At 35.9% G+C, this 21123-nt stretch overlaps 1 protein-coding gene across 3 annotated transcripts in view; it reads left to right on the top strand.

Moving 5' to 3' along the window:
- gpp (DOT1 like histone lysine methyltransferase grappa) overlaps positions 1–20825 on the top strand; it is a 135023-nt gene extending 114198 nt beyond the window's left edge. For 2 of the 3 annotated variants that reach the window (XM_019056541.2, XM_019056540.2), the window contains 3 exons: positions 2442–2557; positions 4543–4754; positions 12881–20825. In XM_019056541.2, coding sequence (XP_018912086.2) covers positions 2442–2557; positions 4543–4754; positions 12881–13341 — 789 coding nt within the window. In that variant the 3' untranslated portion in view covers positions 13342–20825. Of the gene's footprint in view, positions 1–2441; positions 2558–4542; positions 4755–10901; positions 10998–12880 lie in introns of all 3 variants that reach the window. The other variant, XM_019056542.2, reaches the window with a different exon arrangement.
- The last annotated feature ends 298 nt before the right edge of the window (positions 20826–21123 follow it).

A 21123-nucleotide genomic window follows, 5' to 3' on the forward strand; every position in this document is an offset into this window, starting at 1 on the left:
CCAAAGGCTTTACAGCGACGAAGATGATTCTTCTGTGGCTACTTGCATGTTAGCGAATTTGGAAAAAGAAAATATTCTCCAAAAGGTCGTCGAATGTGAATCATTGGTGAGGAAGTACAAGAACTTCGAGAAATTATCAGAGGCCCATCTTCAAGATTTTCCGATCTGGGAAAGCAGTGACTTTAAACCATTCTGTGGAACTTATCAGCTTTCATTAGCACGCTCTTACATCGGGGATCATTTATACTCGGGAAAATATGAATTTCAAGTGTGCAAAGACTCTTACATGCCTAGTTTTTCTAATTACGGATTTACAGTGAAAAAATCACAATTTTTGAAGTGTAAACTGCTGTCTCGCCATAAATCGAATAAAGTTTATTCTATATTTATTTTAATTGATTTAAAAAAACGTTCGTCAGAATCGATTATCGGTAACTACTGTACGTGCAAAAACGGTGCTCGCACTATTGGTACATGCGCTCATATCATCGCTATCATTTGGTATCTTGGATACGGCAGATATCAACAGAATTTTAAAGGCCCATCGGATTTTCTGAATAGATGTTTCCCTCTAGGAAAACCATCATCTGTAGAAACTGATGAGGAAGAAGATGACGAGTAAGATGTTTAGGTAAGCCAAACTATAAACATAGTTATGTTATTTCGTTTCGTCATGGAACAATTACCATCAATTTTTGGTTGTGTATTTGTTATTTTTGGTGCTGGGTTCGGTCGCCAAGCGGGTACACCTTTCTATTTTCAGATGTTGCATTTAATTATACATCATTTTTGCCTTAGAAAACTGAGAAAAGAGAACGCGTGAGTTAAAAAGGGGGGGGGGGGGTGCAAGGAGCCCTAATTCCGCTCGTTTGAGTTAAAAATATTGCGAAAAGCGTAAAAAAAGGCTATCATTTACGGCTCCCCCCCCCCTTCTTTTGGTACCCGTGGACCTTTTCTCGTTTTCTAATGAAAAATACAGTAGAATAGAACATATGAAAGCGTCTAAGCGTTTTTAAACCGTGAATAAGTCGCTGTAGTTCGAGGCAAGGCGCGCTAATACCATGCGCAGCGCGCAACAACCTCGAGGTGCGCAACTTTGAGAAGCTGTAACTTGCGAACCAATCGTTTCCCCAGTATGCGACTTGTGCTGTTTTGTAGGGAATTGCATTGAGAACAACATATCTTATTTTGGTCAAAATCGCGAGATGACGTTTTTTGCTATTTACAATGTTGCCAAATTTAAGGGGTCAAAATTTGATAAGAATTGAAAAAATTGCAAAAATGGCAACGTTGCGTTGAAATTTTGTAACAAACGATACATGAAATAGAAACTACATACAATTCTGCGTTTTTTGGTCCAAACCGCATTCAAAAAGCTGTAACCGTTGCCGAGATATAGCAGTTTGAATTTTGCACGATTTTCCAACTTTGACCCCCCGCCCCCCCTCTTGTAATTATTTTTGGGGGCTGAAATTTTCAGGGATTACTATTGGCATATAGGCCTATCAAAATCCGAAGTTTGGTTGAAATCTGAGGGTGGGCGGATTTTGCCGTTTTTGCACAGACCTCTTTATTTTTGGGTTTGGTTGGAGTTTTAAGGGAACCCTTGCAATTCCGTAGTTTTCAAGTCGTTTTGTCTATATGCATTCAAAGCCTTGAACATTCCATCTTGGCGATCGGATTGATAATCATTAAGTTCCCCATACCAGGCCAAGAAAAAATAATCGCAAGCAGCATTAAGTAACGCAATAGAAGAAGTTGAAAGGTGAAAGCAGACGCTGGAAGAGTGGATTTTAAAAAAGTAGAATCTTGAACCGTATCAACCAGCTGAACCGCTTCAATGCAACCGCTTTGAAAAGCGGTTGAGCCGCACGTTGCATCCATTTGTAATTATGAGTGATAAAAACGTGAGCCAAAGACGCATATTTTTTTTTACAATTTTATATTTCTGGTGCTAACTGAGGTACTGAAATGCATTAGCACCTGAAAAATAAAATTGTAAAAAAATGTTTGCATCTTTAGCTCACGTTTCTATGACTCATGATAAATATTTCTAATGCTCTCAAGAGTCTCCTCTTCCAAGTAACGTTGACAGTGAATTTAAATATCTGCCATGGTTACTTCCCTGCAAAAGTGATTTTCATGCACCGGATGAAATTTTTCTGCAGGCTTAAAAACTGAGTTCAATTAGACTGTGTCTGTAAAATTGGACTTCATTTTCCCATTTGGAACTACAATACAGCTCAGTTTAGAAAAAATGATATGCACCGTTAGTTTCCCTGTGTACATAAGTGTTTTTACGGATGATTCAGAAATGTAGTTCCTAATCACAAGATCAAGTCCAATTGAAGCTTCGAAGCTCATGAGGGATGGTCAGTTCGTATTTACTTCCTGTAACAAAAAATGTTTCTAATGGTTTTTCCTTAAATTTGTTCTTTCAGCAACAAGGTAAACCAAGGTACACTCCTGTTGAGCTGCCACGAGCTGAAATGAAACCTTACCATGAATCCTATTTCAGCGATGCAGTTGTCCCGAAGGAGGAACCGCCTGTCGAAGGGTAAATATCAAGTCTGTTCATCTGCATTGAGTTCAGTAGAATGTCACCAAGCCAGTCAAAATTGAGAGGAAGGTTTTCTAAGTTTTCCTCCTTCCTAAGACCTCATTTAAAAAATTAACTTGAAATCATGGTGTCTAAAACGGGAAAAACCGGGATTCATCAGGGAATGATAATTTACAAGGAAAATCAGGGAAAAATCAGGGGATCTGTTCTAGAAACCAGGAATCTCGTCTTCTACCGCTTAGGTATCATTTTGTTTTCAAAGCTGACCGTGCGCTATTATTGACTCCTTGAATCACATATTTGAAGCTTCAAATCATCAAAAGAATGGAGCTTTCATTGACCAGAGAAGATAAACATCAGGAACGCTATCGGAATTAAAGTTTTGAATGTGTGCCAAAGAAATGGCCTAAAGATGAAGTAAAATCGATATTCATACATGGAACCCTGGAGAATTATATCTTTTCCCCCAGGGAAGTGGGAGAAAACTTCGGTTTCCTCACTGGGGAATGAGCTCTTGTAAATCAGGGAAATTAGGAAAAAATCAGGGAATGAGCCTAGTCAAAAATTCTAGACACCATGCTTAAAATCCATTTTTCAAGTACTAAATCTTAACATGAGTGGTGAGTTCACGGCAGAAGAAAGTAAGTTACCTTTCCATCTCAAAATTACCCATAACTCAGTTAACATGAAAATTTGACTTGGCTTCACTTACCCTACCTCTCCTATTGTGTATCGCAGGACATTGTTATCATGACGACTACTTGTTAAACAGTGAGATCGCTATTGCATAGAAGGCTGTGTGATTTTTCTGTTCCTTTTCAGAAAATTTCACTGCAAATCTCTTCCAGTGATGTAGACGTATTTTGTTTGACGCAACAACTCGAAGCAACTTGTAACAATCGTGTGTTGTTTGGATGTAGTTTATAATAAGGGGTGTGGCCTACTTTAATTCGTTTATTTTTTTGCACAATCGAGCTAGGTTTTTGCAACATTGTTACGGAACAATCGCAACATTTTCAGGGCATGTTACGACAAAGTATAACATTTGGTAACAGGATTTCTAACCATACTTTAGCTTCTGTGCTCTCTTTGGTTGTGAAAATGTGATGCTAATTTAACAAAATCTGTAACAGAACACAATTGTTGTGGTAAACAGAATATGACTATGTCCTTTTGTTTTTCAGAAAAATGAAGTATGAGCAAAAATTTTAGGACAGTGCAATCTAAAGACATATTTTTGAGGCAAGCACCATAATTGAATCAACTATCGTGAAAAAGTTCAATTCCATTACAATTTTCAAAATTACAATAGTTTTTTTGCCTGACAACTTAGATTAACATATTCAACATCTTCAGTAAAATTTAAACTGATATTTAAGGAACTGGAAATAAAATCATTCTACATTCTGATGATTTAGAATAGCTTTAGGTTGGAAGTAAATATGACGTAGCCCCATGCACATTCTTAAACACGGTTTTGACAGTAGATATCTTCGCATGTGCCAATTCAAAAATTACTGGTAGTGCAATTTTAATTTCAGAATTTTCAATCAATTCTTTTTTAAATTTGTCCAAAGGACCACTAGACAAGATCTAAAGTAGAAAGAAATGGCACATGTTTTCTCTTCAAAATCTCCCGTAGAAAACAATTTTTACAACAAGAAGTTCGGAAGTAAAATCCTAAGCAAGATATTAACAAGTACTTTAAGACAAATCAAATGGAAGGTAGATTATACAAATGACGTCATCTTTAATTTTGCATTTTCACCAATGTTAATTGTGAACACTCATAGCATGTTCAGTAGTTGATTTCTATACTTCCTGTTGCATAAATCGATTTCTATGAAAGATTATAGAGGAAATATCTTGCGCAGTGTTTTAATTCATATCTTATCTAGGAGCCCATTCTATTGAAGATTCTGTTTGATTTAATGAACCTTTTATCTCAAGTTAGTATAACAAAATGCATGTGGTTTGCTTAGATTGGCAGCAACGCTACAAGCACGAATACTCCACGGTCAGGGAGACGACAACATCAAACAGGAGGATTCGTCGAGCGGCTACATGGACGGCAAAGGGGAGGTGGACAGTCACCTCAAGCGGCGATGCCCGTCACCCTCGAGTCTGAACCGGCCGCCCATGAAAAAACAACACCTTTCGCATGAAATGATCTCAAACCGACAAACCGAAGATGGTAAGCGCATATTTCTACTGTAGTTTTTGTTTTTCAATTGAGTGTAACTCAGGTGAGTCAATGTTTTTTACTTCCTTGTAACTGGTAGTGTCTCAATCATTTCCTGAAGTAAATCGTCACCCAAACGTATTTTTATGGGTTCGTTCATGTGATCAAATTGTTTATAGTGATCTTTTGTTGTAGATGTTCAAATTAATAGAACGCTTTCATGATAACAAGCAATTCATGCCTGCCAAAATCACTGTTCTTAATGACTGCAGCTTCTAAGTTCATGACTAAGAAATTTTTGCTGTTGGCACCAGTGCTCTTAAAAAAATGCAACTGCCTAACTCTAAGTTAAAATCCTGGTGCTGTCTCCTCTGGAGCACAAGTCATGACAAATAGGTATAAATCAAAAGACAGCGCAACAGGGTGTCTACCATCAGGAAAAATCGGGCAATATCAGGACGTTTGAAGTCATCAGGGAAAAGAAAGAAAATATCAGGAAAATCGGTCATAGATCAGGAAATTCCTAGTGCCTCAAGCATTTTTCAATTACATGCAGTTTAGATCATGCAAAAGTGAAGCAAATTACTCAAAAATCAGGGATTGTCATTTAAAGTATAAAAAAAAAACATCAGGAAAATCCGAAGTAAAATCTAAGTAGACACCCTGCGCTACTATTGTTCAGGAATAGAGAGGACATCTCTGTTTGTCTGTAAAATTAATAGTAATTTCTTTTTCTATCATTTGGGAACAGATTAATACCATCATCACAATCGCAATTCAGGTGGCATCCAGTAGTTTGATCACATGAAATTAGAAATGAAATTAATTCTATTATTGATTGAGTTCTTTGGTTTTTTTTCCCCCCAAAAAACAAAAGCCACTATCTTTAACAAGTAGTTTAGTTTTCTTTGTTGATGTTAGAAGACAACCTTCCTTCTTCTCTTTTCTGTTTTGTCTTAAAACCTGAAATGTGAGCGGCAGTTTCCTTAAGGATAAAAGTAATGGTGGCAGCAATAATTCCTTTTCACTCTGTCCGTAACCAAAGCTTAGTTCTTACCCAGTCTATTTCAATTTTCAATCGTGGACTGACAAAGAATTTTATCAATTTACACTCATGAAAATGGAACTAGATGGTACGCTGAGCATACAGATGAGTGGTACTTTGAGAGCCATGCCGAACGCAATACGCACAGAAACCTCCCTCTAATTGTGAAAGTTGACAAACGAATATGTTAGTTGTGGTGTTTCTAGATCTCCACCTCTGTTTCAATTTTTCGAAGAAAAGCAGGTAGATGCTGTTTTTGCTCATATAAGTTAAGGAATAATGAGTGAAAATTCTGTTAAATAGTTTTCCGTTGAAAAAATGAATTTTTGTGAACGGATATCTGTGACAGCATCTGTGACAAAGGACCTTGTCTTCCTGGAAAACAATTTCCTTAATTTTTGCAAATGCATGCCGGGAGAAAATATGGAAATTTCGTGGCATGTTCGACCCTAAGATCCCTTAAATTGAAGGAGATATTACTCCTGATGTCTCAAGACAAGAATTTTCAGGCTGTAGAAGAATGTTGCGTAATGGTTTGCAAAAAATTCAAAGAAAATTTTCTTCTGGAAGATGAAGTCCATTTTCTCAGATGAAGTCACGTATTTGTTTTTCAACTTTCACCATTTGAAAATGCTCAGCCTAATTTCGCAAGTCTGGCATGAAGCTCATCGAATTGCCTGTCCTGATGCTTCACGTATTGTCCGAATGCTCCTTTATGCCTGCTTCTCGCTAAATTTTGTTTTAATCCACCTAACGTCATATGACACCGCAATAGATTCTCGATTAATCAGTCTCCTCCACTTGCAAAACTACTATTTAAAAAAAAAGATAAAGACATAGTTAAATGTAAATAAACTTAAATCTAGAATACTAAAATAATCTAGAATACTAAAAATTAATTCTCAACTCGTAATTTTCATGCTCATTAAAGTTCCCTCCTCATTGCTTATTTGCTCCCTGTAAATTTACTTTTTCCACTGATGATATCATCATTTGCTTCCAAAGAAAGCCTCTAAATTTGAAGAAATATGAACAGCATTTGTCCATGAAAGTATCTTGTTGAAGTACTTTTTATATTAACGAATCTTGTTTTTATTTTTCCAAATTGTGTACTATTTTCGGATATTGATAACTCTTCAGAACTATGATTCAAGGCTACCATATCGATGGCTGAGATGCCAAACCAGGTTTCTTCATTGTGGTGTTGAAAAACCTCTGTTTCTATTTCATTTTTTTGAAGAGAAGCAAGTCAACGATATAGCTTGAAGATTCTATGGAATGTTTCGCTGATAGAGAAGAAAAATCAAGAAAGTCTTCAAGAAATATGGTTGACAAGTTTTCCGAAGAAAAAATCAAGTATGATAAGAAGTCTGGAACATCGCACACTGAGAAATGTCGATTTGCTTTTTGCCATTGATATTATCTGGTTTGCATAAAAGTTTTGATTTGTCAAGAATTTTTACCTTATCAACATGAAACACTTAAAGTCCGTTTGAACACCACCATTCCCCAAAGCAAATCACTAAAATTCAAGCTTCAAAGAAATGGCAGTTGAATTGGATTCCTTAGGTAACAAGAGACCTTCAACCAAGAGGAATGCATAATCTCTGGGTTTCAAAACAAAATTAAAAATTTAGAGCGAGCCATTGATGTAATTTCATTTTTCGAGTCAATTTATTTTGTCGTGATCTCTTTGAATAAGTGAGTGTGAAGCATATCAAGCAAAGCATTTGGTTACAAATTATGAAGTTAATAACACTAATACCTTTACAAAAAATTTCGGTGATTTTGAAAGATGGAAGGTAAAAACTCATAATTCTTAGTGGTTCCCTCTATGAGCAGTTAAACTAGATTTCTTTTCATTATTTCCGGAATCAAGTAAATTTTTTCGTTTTTAAATATTAGAGGGAAAGTGGCAAATGGGCCTTTCGCAAGGTAAGGGAATTGGTGAATTATCAATAGCTGGTTCCGGAAGCGAATCTCATGTCAAGAGCATTCTTCAAAATCTTGAAATCCCCCCACAAACTATAGAAAAAAAGAAAGCTACATTGGAACTGACCGACCCACTCAAAATGCTCACATCAGGATGGGAACAGCATACTTGCTATGTCACAGTACATTGCAAACCTGATCTTTTCATCACCTACAGTGTATTTTTCCGTTTGCGCCGAATTGGCAGCTGCTTTTCAAATGCAAATTTTAAGACAGTGTAGCAAGCTTACTGGACCCGTACCCATCCAAAAGTGACCGTTTTGAAAGTTCAAATTTTAGGACGTTTTTAAGTTGTTTTTGAAAGTTTCCAGTGGTCAAAAACCGCTGAAAAAATTCCTGTGACACCTAGAGCCTGAATTTTTTCAATACAAGCAACTTTAAACCCGAAAAAAGAAGAAAAAAAAGAGAACTACAGACAATAATATTAAGAATTTGTTTTTCCTTGCTGAAACTAAAAATTATGGGTTCCTGTTGATTTATTGCTTGCCTATCTGAGAAGGATGTCCTGTTCAAAATATTCCCGTCAAATTATATTCTGTTTGGGTTGATATGTGTGTGTGTGCGTGTATGTGTCTTCAATCATAGATCTCAGGGTGTAAGTTTTTTTCTTTTAGATATCTTTCTTCTCTGTTTGTGTGTTGTGTGAGTTACGGTCCATTGCCACTATTTTTTATGTTAAAGTAGCTCCATCTCTGAACCGATATTTTTTCATCTGTGTCTCTGCGTGGGAATTTCATAGCCTTTGTGAGATGGGTTTATTTTTAACAAGTTTTTAAGTATCTATAGAAGGAAAATCCCTGTTTACGTTTTCAAGTACGATTTGAGAACTGCTTCCGTCAGCCATCGATCCCTTCTTACAGTTCTTCTGTAGTGGCTTTTTGGGCACTAAAAAATGGAGTACACTACCTCCATCCAAGTGTCCAGAGAGGGCTTTGCTTAAGCATTGAATTTTCCCTATCAGAAATTTCCTATTTTCCCTTTCCTTTGCGTTCTCCTAAAGTAGGAACAAAGCTTGAAGCTAACTTCCTATTAAAAGTTAACAAAATTTAAAAACTTTATAACTCTTGTACCTCCTATTGACCTATCAAAGTTTTTAGTGTCCAAATGAGTTTTCAGTTTTTACGGTGTTTCTAAACTCTAAGCCTTTTACCGCGCACAAAGATTTAGACTCCTGAAACTGCCCTCTAAAAAATATTACAATAAATAAGAAAAAGCCAACCTCGAAATTATCGCTTCTCTCACTTCGTCATTTCTCATACAAAAGAACTTAACTACATCTCAACGCTGCAAAATTGTCCCTTGCTAAGTACAAATTTAAATGTCCAATGGAAAGTACCCTATTTTTCTTCTGATAATGGGCAAAAATAAGACAAATTTTTGACTAAAACCTGCGAAGTCATAACTGTATGAAGAATTGAACTGTTTAAGATGAGGTCGCAACCTTGGAATAGAGTTGGGTTCCTTTGTCTGGGAAACAATGATGCGTCATATTGTCTGTGTCGCTATGTCAAAAAGCATCACAGCATAAGTTGTGCAGTGTAGACTCTCGCTATCGTAGATAAAATGGACCAAGCTCAATCTGGTGTTATCAATGCTGAAAGGATTCGAGAAAAAAGGATTGATTGTTGCCTTTATGAATTTTGTAGCTCATCGTAGATTATGACTGTTGTATTTTTAGCCCTAAGGACGCATCATCAAAAAATAACGAGTCAAAAAAATTAAGTATTTTTGAATTTTTCTGTCCTGGTTTACTCAGCCACTTGATTGAATTTTTATTTTAAAGTCTAAAGTCAATCTAATTTATAAAACTGATTGGTCGTATTTTATTTTTGACTGTCGGTTTTTGTTTCCCCTTGTTTGATTCTTTTTTTTTTTTACTCCTTTCACTTTACTGCCATTAATTAATTACTGAACACAAAATGAAGCATCAAATCCTACTTATTCACTGCTTCTGGAACTAATGGACGAATCATCTTGGCTATCAAAGCTCTTTTTGAGTTCTCTCAACAATTCTGTCACCAGTAGTAGAGAGCGAATCTATGTCTGCCATTGAATATCCAGAATTTCTAAAAAAGAAGAAGAAAAAAAATCACCATTGCTCGTGTAAATTGAACAAAAAATTAATGAAGGAATGATGAAGGATGATAAATCCGTAGATTTTCAGACTTGATCTTAGATGCTTCAAAGAAACTTTTAAGTAGTCGCTCACAAGCTTTTTTACGAAAGAATTTTCTGCCATTTGATACGTAGTCATTAGTGGATTATTTATGTCCAGTCCTCGGAAGTCTTAACAAAATTAGCGAAATATATGCCTGTTTCAGTAGTGATTTGTGCCATTTGTTTTTCACTTAAATTCACGGAAGTAGTTGTAGTTGTATCAAAATGGAAAAGCCATTTCTAAATATCAAGGGTCAGTCAATGTGAAGCTGATGGTAGGCATGTATTCTTGTTGTTGCGACTCCGTATTGTTTTCAAGTTTTAAGCGCAAGAAAAAAGAGGAAGGAAACAAAGTCCGAATCGGTAGTATGACATGTTTTGTCCGAGATTTACCTAAAAATATGGTCTTAGTATCAAAATTTTAACAAGACCTGGAGCTTTTTGTTTTTGTGCAAATAAAATTTGTTTTTCATGAAATTTTGTAAAATTAAATTCAAAGAAATATGGCTCATAAGGAACAGATAATTCTCACAGAGAAGGTAAAAATTTGCATTCTTAAACTATCGAAGTAACAGTGAAAAACAGCTTTCAAATGTATATGATGAACCATCAGTTCAAAAGTAAATATTACCCAATTTCTTCTCTAATTTTGAAATTCTGTGAAGATTTTAAGCTTTTTTAATTTCTACTGATGACAAAACAGGGTAATCCCCCAGAAAATTTACCTCCTACATTTCATCAATGATAAAAATTTATTTCTTTATAATCCGACCAGTTTGATCTTGAAAGAAGACGGTCAAAGGATACTGTAGTTGTTGCCTTTGTATGAGGGAGATATCTAAGTTTTCAAGGCTATCCCAACATGTTCAGGGTCAAAAACCAAGTTGATTTTGAATGCATGGCTGTTTTTGTTGCTTGTTGTAATGCACGCTCCCTGTAGGTTTGTCTTTTATCTTTCTTGCCAGGCACGATCCAATCGTCCATGATGCATCCTTGCGCGAACAAACCATTCCACCCTAATAGCATCTCTGTGCGTGGCACCTGACACAACGCCAAAAGAGGTAAGTCGCTCAGCGCCTCAATATTATCAACGAAGCTCTGGCTTTGGCAAAAACTTAGCCAGGAGCTGAATTTGTAAACCCATTTTTGATATTATCCCTCAGTCCTAAAGAAAGGCACTAAATTTAATCATTGAAAAATTTTTGGCGTGTCAAATTATGGACGCTTGACACATGCCACAATAATCGGATGTCACTAAGGAAATGAGATCTATCTTCATGGACATTTTGGAAAAGGCGCTCAGCAAAATAGATCTTTTGTGAGTGAATAATGTTTTTTGAAAACTGACCCTGTCTTTAGATTCCATATTCGGAATGATATCAAATTGTTGTGTGTCCTACCAATTTTTCTTAACTTGTCTGTGGATGGAGTTTGCTTGCATTCAAGTAACTTGCGAGAAATATTTTTATTGCTTCTTATATTTTTGTCCGCCTGCGTTTGGTGGCATAGTTTAAATTTCTCTATCAGATCATGACATTTTTTCAAGGTCTTCTGTGTGGGAATTGATTTTTGGGAAGGGGATGTCAGCAAAATTCTTCTCTTTAGTTTTATTCCATTGTCTTTAATATTCGGCATTTTTACTGTTTTATCTCATTTCAAATTCTTAAAGCAAGCTTTCCCAGGTTTTTTTTATTTTTATTTTTTTGTGCTTGCTGTATTTGTTTGATTCATGTATTCGTTTGCAAAATTTCTAGTTTGCTCTTTCTAAGAAGTATGTAATTTTGTTTACCTGTTAACTCAATCAATTTTTAGTTATAAAATTATATTTCCCTTTTTTCGTATTTATCGTTCATTCTCATGGTGTATTATACCTTATTGAAACTTCTAAGATTTTTGCCCATTTTCCAGTTGATTTCTTGGTTCACGCAGAATTTCTGTCCTAGTTACAGTTTTATTTCAATGCAATCCTCAAATTTATCTTTTCAATGATGCACTTGTCAGATTTATTAGATTTATTATGCATTTAGAAACTGGAAATCTATTTTTTTATTGCCTAGAGTTCACGTTTTTGCACCTAAGTCGCCATTATCGACCTTTTGTATCACATAATTGAATCCTCAAATCATCATAGTGATAGAAAAGCTTCCATTGACCAGACAATAGAAACATTAGAGTCGCTTTGGGAATTCAAAATTTGAATGTACCCTAAAGAATCAGCTGAAAGATGAAAGAAAAGTGGGTATCCAAATCTGACACTCGAGAGAACTATACAGTTATTCTCTAGAAAATCTTGGGGCCGTGGTAGAGCCCTTTGGTCTCTTAACAGGGAATCAACCTCTTCAAATCAGGGAATCAACTTCTTCAAATCAGGGAATGATCATAGTCTAGAATTCTAGACACCATGTTTTTTTTTTTTTTAGTTTTGTCACTGAAATTTACATCAATACCTTTACAATGAAAAGAGAGACATAGATGGGAAAACACTAGGAAGAAAATATGGTACTTTAAGCAGAAGAAGGGGTGTGTTGAGAGAAAACGACGACCTAATAAAGATTAGACCATGAAGGAATTTCAAGACTCGTCAGTGACTCAAAATTGGACAGAGTTCATCAGAAAGGAACCAACTCACATTATGTCAAAACGAGAAAAATACGTTTGAAGTTTTATTGCTGCATAAGGCTCAATGGAGAAAATAAACTTTAACCCCTCTTTTCACAAACTAATTTCTTTCTTTCGACTTTCAGATTTTGGCAGATTTCGGAACGACTTGGTGAACTCGAAAACGTTCCTAACTCAATTTTTTCGATAATGTGGGTTGGCTCCTTTCTGATAAACTCAATCCAATTTGCCTATTGGCATTCATGGGTAGACATCATTTAAATTATTCCCATTTATAATTTTGTACTAGAGTGCTTATCAAGTGTCTTCTTTGTTTGTTGGACAGTTCTGGACAAGTGGCAGGACAAGATAAGCAGCGGCTTCGACAGACTGGTCGCCTTCGCGTCGACAGAACTGGACAAGCGAAGGCGCAGCACCGAAGGCAGCGTTGTCAATGGGACCTGCAACGGCGGGCTGAGCGCCAACACAAGTCCAGACTCGGGCATCAGTCAATGCGATGCCCCCGCCGCACCTCCCCCTCGCCTCTATCGGCCGGACTCTCCGTCGTTGGAGGATCCTCCCAGAACTCCGTCCCCTTCCTCACCGCCTCCACCGTTGTTACCCTACTCGCCTGCACCCTACTCTCCAGGACCCCCACCCTCCAGTCCGCCTCTCTTACCGCCCTCAGTCCCCGTCGGAGAAAGCGACCGTCACTTCAAGAAGAAGTTCTTCCACAACAAGAAGTTTCGACCCAAGGGCAAATGGGATTGGCACAACGTTCAAGAAGAGGGTCAAGAGTGGTGTTGATCAAGATCGAATCATCAATGAATTTTCAGTAATTTAAGCGACGCTCTCTGAAGTGTTGAAGTAATGCGTGAAACGATAAATTAAAACCAATCCATTTCTTCTCAATTGACTGAATTTTCTCATAGTTTTTTAAAAAAAAAGTATAGCCAATTTTCATTTTTCTCAACTTAGTATCGACATTTTTTAATAGCTCGCTTTTTCTGCCTGTGCTCATCACAGTAATATCTTGTTAATTTCTCTGAAATTTGCTGGTCTTACAGAATTCAAAGTTAATCCGTAGTTCTTTAAGCCATTCTAATCCTCCTCATTCTTCTCAAAGATCAGTAATTTAAGCCTTAAATGTAATTTCTGTGCAGGCTTTTTTTTAGTATCAAAGCTACTAAATCAGTCTTAAGCCTGTTGGCAACGTGGATTTCTTAAATTTTATTGAATATTGGCCTTTTATGAAACTAAGTATTTTGCATTGTAATGACAGTTAATGCTTTCGAAATCTGATGAAGTGAACAAAAGTAGAATTTTCATCATCACTGACCATTAATCATCATCAATTTTAATGCGACACCTTTAATCGCTCGAAGCTGTGTTAGAAGATTATCGAATCAAGAATTTTGAAAAATCTGAGTGGCAGGCCTGGACTTGTGGACAACCATTAAGAATTGATACTGTTTTTTTTTTTTTTTTTCGTAAAACGAGACCTTCTTTATCTCTTGTTAAATTTTTTTGCCCGCGAGCTGTATTTTTTCGAATCTCTCGGTCATTCGATTTGTTATTGCTTTGGAAAAGACTTTTTATTAATGCAACTCGATTTCTCGTTCCCAAGTCTGGTGCCTCTCCTGAATCAGGGCCTGCGTCTCGCACGAGTTTCTTCAGATATGAACAGACAAGTGAAAGTGTGTCTTCATTTTTAATACTTGACTCACCGCAACCAAAAGTTATGCATGAAAGTTTACAAAGTGGATGAGCTTGATGTTTAATTTGTTCTGACCGAACCAAAGTGCTCTTCAACTCCAAGTTACCTCTCGTTTTTGGTAATTTTTAGAAATCAAGACTCAAATTTTAAGTTTGCAAGTGAGTTTTCTCTCTCGGCATCTAGTTAATTATATCTAGCCATTTATTTTACAAAGCAGTGTTTTATAAAACCAGTGTTAGCTGTAATTTGTAAACTAGTATCAATATTTATCGCAATTTTAGAGCAATTCTTTTTTCCTTGTCAAATATAAGAAGGGATTCCACACCCAGAAACCCTTAATTTTTTTCTTTGGGGTTCAAAAAACAAAGGCGTGAACAGATAGACAAGGTCTGTTCAAAATAGTTCTATTCTTATTTCTTCCTTAACTTACAGACAAATTTCAATGCTTACAATGAAATGATGAAATTTAGACGTAATACAAGGAATCATCATTTGTGATTGGGTGAAGTGAATCAATTTTCATCATACCAGATAAAATCTGATTTTCAAGTAGATTTGTTTTTTCATGCAAATCTGCTGAGAAGCAATTTGCAAAGGAAATCTCTACCAATAAGAGTATCTTGGTGTCTTTGTTCACTAGCGCATTTTGTGTGCATGGATAAAACAGCCTCCATATTATTCTTATGCTTCCACATCAGCTAGGATTAAGGGATATTGCTCTAAATGCTCGTTCCTCTCAGAATTAATCGTGTACCCCTCCTGCCACTAAAGAAATTTTTTGGGATTTTCTCATTCTCATGTACAATCTTATTAAATCTAAAAACATGAAAGGTAACTTTTGCTAACCGACAAATTCCCAAAAAAATTCTACCACTTCTCCTGGCATGGTTGAAACATGCAAGGATGCGTGGATTCTATTTCATTTCTTTTCTACTAATGTTACGTTCTAAGTGTCTGCTCTTATTAACGAACTCAATGTTTATTTGTACTTCTTAGTATCCATACCTTGTTATCAATGATGTTGTCAGTGTCATCATCGTTATATATTTAGCGTAAATTTGGGATTCACGGATGAATGATGCATGAAATTTTTTAATGTAGTATCAACCCAAAAATTCAAGTCTTTTTTTCACCTTTCTTTTCATATCATTTCATTTTAACCTCCGAAAATTTTTGCTCAAGCATTTTGTCAAAACTTTCTTCTTTTATTTAATTTGTTTTACCTGTGATTCTTACGCCTTTTAAAGCTAGTGTCACTTTACTCAACTAGACTTCATTTTGCAATTCCAATTAGAAACTACAATATCTGACTCATTATTGTAAAAGCTTTTACCCTCTTGTGGAAATCAATGGCATTTATGTTGTTTCTAAAGTGATCCGGAAATTTTAGTTCCTGATTGCCAAATGTCCAACTTACCCTTTGTCCAATACTGTCGTGCCAATGAGGAATGCTGTAAGAATGAGTTCATGTTGCAAAATTTCTTATCACAAAATAATTATTTTAGAGATAAGCCCCAAATATTTTTCTCTGAAATTTTGATAGACTTAATAAACCTGCGAAAAAAAAAGAAAAGTATATATGTGTTAATTCTCCAGAAAATTCAGTTGTCAGCAGCTGAGTTTTGGTAATGTTTGAGTGTTTTTACAGCATTTCACCACCGCACAGCAGAGAAGAGAAGGGTTTAGGACCTATTAACTGGAATACATTTTGCAATCAGGAACTACAATTTCTGGCTCATCTGCAAAAACACTTGTGTGTACAGGGGAACTGATGGCATAAATGTTGTTTCCAAATTCAGCCAGGAATTGTAGTTCCTGATTGCAAAACGGAGATCCTTGCTGGTTAGCAACTCTGGGTTTTGTTTGATTAAATGAAACTGAAACAGTTAATTTGTATAACAGCTACATCATCTAGATTCAGTCACTCTAAATAAATTTAAAGAGAGAAAAAAGTGTTGCCAGCTTAGCAGAATCCCCCCCCCCCCCAATATAAAAAGGAAAAAAGAATGCACTGTGGCAGTAAATGAGTCAGCAAGATGTTAAATTAATTTTGGATACAGTCATGCCAAAAATGAATATCCTCAGAGGGCTTTCTTTGAATTTTTGAAGGTCTTTACAAGATTTTGAACGGAATTTTTTAGGTTTTTACTGAATGATCAGATGTATGTTTGAGTCTATTGGCCACATCCGTTATGAAAATAGGAAAGTATTTTTCTAAATTACTGTTTTTTAAAGCTTCTGACCATGTCTTATTGCCTGGATAGGAAGTCAAGCCACACAATTGTAAGATCTTCCTGGAAAAAATTTTACTAGAAAAAGCACAATATGTCTCAAGAACAATTATATAATTGGTGCCTACTCTTGCAAGTCTCCGAACATAAAATTTACCATGTAGCTATGTTTCTACTTTTAGTACATTTATCTTAGTTTCAGCCTTGTTTCAGAAAGAAATTTGATGCAAATTGTGTTTGTGTATGATTTTGATGTAGTGAAAAACGTTGACCTCAGATATCAGAGAAACATTGTACTTCTTTGGGAATAGCCAATTAAATTAGCATCCAGGCGAATTTCCATGAGAGGATTTGGTTCATTTTAGAGCCACATTTCACAGAACTGCCAATTGAGGCAGGAAAACTTTTGCTAGAAGTCGAGAGCTGAACTTTGCGGTACGATAACTTGCGCCAATGTTTAGCTCCACCCATCGCACGACCCTCATCGGGAGGTGGTTGAGAATTTTGATATGGTGGTCATTGCTGCCAACATGAAGTCCAAATGTTGTAGGCACACCGTTGCTGGGAGGGAGTTTCGTTTTGTTGTAACAGAGGTTGGCTGTAAATAAGAATTTTGAATGCATCCTCTCGTGTAAATTCGTCTTCTGTGTCCAGAAAACAGAATATCTAGTCAGTGCATGTTTCTTGATGGCAAGATTATTAGCAAGTGGCTTGAATGAGTGATATCTATTTCAAGAGGAACTGTTGAGCGTTTGAAATCTGAGATCGGGTCATCAGCAATTAGATGGATCAGCTGGGTCAAAATCTTAGTCTAATTTTTTTATCTTCTTTGAGTCTCTGCTGGTAATCGTGCTTTTATAAATGTCAGTTTTCTGCTCGCAAGTTAAAGAATTTTCTTGCAACTCATCACCTTTTCACTTGTTCATAAATAGTGTTTTCTTATTTTACCAAGTTTTGTATCAGCCAGGAAGGTTACCAATGGCCTCCATTAAAAATTGCGGTTTTTAGAAGTCAATCTTTGAAATTATCCTAGCGTCATCAGCGCTATTTGATTTTCATTTTTGCAGTCTGATGGCTGCTGAAATACAGCAGGCAAACTGGAAAAAGAGACCAAGCTGTAGCAAAATTCATAATTACTGGCGGTGTCACCACCTTAAACGTCATTTGTAAGCTCCCTGGTATTGAATATCCATGGCTGAGCTATGGAATTACGTATCTTAGTCAGTGCATTCTAAACTTCTTTTCATGAGGTATGCTTTAGTTCAACGTCTAATCAACGGCATTTCTGTGAATTTTCTGCCCTGTGGAGAGAGTTTTCTATGGAGATTTCTAGTGATGGTGTATTAGTTCTCCTTTGAAAAAATTCAATTACAGGATAAATTTTAAAGAACTGCAATTGAGATACTTGGTTTCAAAGTTTGGTGATGAATGTGTTATTGCAAGTTTAATTATTTAAGCTTACAATCCAGTTTCCAGTTTTTTTGTACGGAACTCTGGAGCGAATGCTAATCTGGAAGATCTTTTATGCGTCGCTTTTTGTAGCATTATCCTTTAATATGAATCTTCACTGCCATTAGAACTATTATCAACGATCTAGGATGATATTTTAAGTCTAGACAATTCTCCAGGTTCTTCAGGTGCAAGAACCTATTTGTACAATCAGTTATCTTGTACAGAGTGCAATAATTTATAATCCAATTCTTCTTTGTCACTGCCTTTAATTTATCTGTTCTGTCAGCCAGCAGTATTGTTTCTACCATTATTGCACGACATCTTACAACTGCCCTCTGTGGGGAGGACGTGCAGTAAAATGCAGGGTATTTACTAAATATATCTGAAGGATATTAATTTTTTGCTTCTTGAGGAGACCTGGAAATATTGGCCAACTAATTCTAATTTGCTCTTGCAAGGTCCAAACAATGATTAAAATATGTTTAATTTGTAATTGATGGGGAGAAAATTACAACAGGCGATTTTTCCTGTGATTTGCTTGAACGTAGAAAAGTTGTTCACGAATTTTTTGATTAACCAATATTTCCCTTCTTCGAATTTTTCGCCTCAGATTCTTTTTCGCAAATCAAGGGCCAAGGAACAATATTACCCAACTGACAGTTTAGAAACAAAAAAAATTAGAGAATCTGGTGCATTCTACAGTGTAAATTACGCAAGCTGATGTTATTTATTTTTTTCAATTCTGCATAGGAGAGCTGTAATGTTGCTGAAATGAGTTGAATAGAAATTGAAAATTCATCCTCCAAATTACAAATATGGGGAAGTTTTTTCTTTGTCCTGTAAAGCTGTCAGTCTGCAGATACGCGGTATTGTTCCTTAGCCATTGAAAGGGTGACCAGATGGACTAGATCTAAACCACTCAGGTTCACTAGCAAATTTAAGTTCAAAATAAATTGCTTTTTTGCTCTTTGCGTTAATTCTGCGCACTTCTGCACGTTCCTTCTTTCCACAATATTTTACTAGCATACTGTGAGTAATTTTTGCATCGCTTTAATAATTTTAAGTTTAAGAACCGAACAAAGGAAGGGTGTCTTAATTTTGAAGAGCCAGTCATCCTGGAAGATACGTTTAACTGGCCAGTCAGGAAGTTCAATCGTCTGTGTAGATGACCACCAATGATATCTTATCAATAACATAAAGTACAAATTAATCTCGCTGTACATTAATTATATTTCTGTGATGCCTACCTGGGTGCAGCGTGCATCCGGTTTGTATGGTTTGGGCAAAACATGAAGTAAGCAGCTCTAGCAAAATAAAACAGAAAGCTGTACTTTTTATGTTCGGATTGTGTGATGTAATTCCTAAGCCAGAAATTGATTTTCTTGCTCCAAATTAACAATTTAAATTTTCATCAAGTTTTTTTAATAGTTTTTGAGGGTCCCAAAGAATTTTTAACAAACTGTTCTTTCAAAATTCACACTCTAGAATGCTCACCTGTGCTGAGTATTTTGAGGCTTGAGAATCTAGGTCCCTAATGTTCATTTAATACACCATGTTTCCTTTTGCTTATGTAATGAGGCGTTTTCTGTGGAATTCTAAGAACAGGAAGAAAAAAGGAAAATTTTCATACTGTAAAAAAGTTTCACTATCCGGGACGCATCATTTTCTAGTAGGATATTGCCCACCATCAGCACTGATAGATCAAATGACGATGCAGCTCAATCCACTTTCGAAAAATAATTTTTTCTTTTCAATGACTTTCTGTGCAAATCTTATCCTTAAGTTTGTTTTAATTCTGTTTATCTTTTCTAGAGCGTGTGTAATGAGACTTTTAGTTCAATTTTATCCTGTTTCTTGATTAAAAAGAAAAGCAGAAATTTTCCGTTTTCAGTGATAGGATGTGTTTTATACTCCTTGTTTTTTTCTGTAAGAACTGTTTCTGTAATTTTGACTAGCCTTTGGATCTGGACGGGCCTGAATTTGTAATGCAATGATTTTCTTATGGAAATAAAGAAGTATCCGTTTTTATGAGGATCCTTTTGTTGTTAAGTTTCTTATGGGGGAAGAAAAATCTACTATCTCGCTCATTTCAGGCACGTGCCATTCCTCGAAAGGACTCCTTGTGTTTATTATTGTACAAATCTTGTAATTTAATCCCTTTCCTTTTCCATTCATCTCATATGTACAGTTTCCCTTTTGTATTTTACTTTTGTTCTTAATTATTTTTAGCTATCAGAACACCCTTGTTTGTTACTACTTCAAGTCCCCAAAGGAGTATTATTGAGTTTGTCTTGTCGATAAAGTCTTTTTTCCATCCAATAGAAGGCGCTCATCTCTCCAAATAACAATCAGTGCTTACGTCTGTTCATCAGCTGGGAAAAACGGTAAATTGACTGAAAAACCGTAAGAGAAATGTATTGTGCTATCAACAATGATACAAAAGAGCTTGAATAGCATCGGTGTCAGCTATGTTCAGCTTTCAGTCCCCACTGAAGACTAATAGTTCAAAAATTGTATATTCACCTAGGCTGTATTCGAAATTTTAAAGCTCTACCCCCAAGTGAGATAAATGCAACATTTTAGACTGGTCAAAAGCATCCTCAATTTTATTGGGTTTTAAAAGGCTTTTTGTCTCAAAATAGTGAATTTGTACATAGGTACGATTGTTCTCTTTCATATTCTTGTAGATTTAATGCTGTCACATATTTCCGTCTTTCTTTTACTTAGTCCGTTGGACTCTTTGAATACTGCGCATTTTGCGCTCTCCTCACGTAGTTGAAGAGATAGAGAGAGAAAGAAAAAAGCTGTGGGACCTTTCAATCAAGTGATTAAAGCATGTAAATGAATGTTGTGTGTTCTTTAGATTCATCAATAAAAGTATTAATAGTAAATCGTTTTTTTTCTTTCTGATCAGTACCTTTTCATTTTATTGCTGGTCGACTTTTCATTATGATGAAAATGGATCGATGTTTTCAACCAGAAAAATGCGAATATCTTGTGAAACGTTGGTCGTAAAGCAAAGTGGACGACATTTTATAGCTCCTCTTCATTCTTGTGATCATACTTTTGCACCCCCTATGGAGTCGGGGTCCTCTAGGGTCACTTCGAATTTTCAAAATTTTGGTGCTTGTCGATTTTTCATCATGATTAAAGTGGATCAATTTTTTCAAGCAGAAAAATGCAAACACC

This window comes from Bemisia tabaci, chromosome 10, assembly GCF_918797505.1.
Source record: "Bemisia tabaci chromosome 10, PGI_BMITA_v3".
NCBI classification, from domain to species: domain Eukaryota; kingdom Metazoa; phylum Arthropoda; class Insecta; order Hemiptera; family Aleyrodidae; genus Bemisia; species Bemisia tabaci.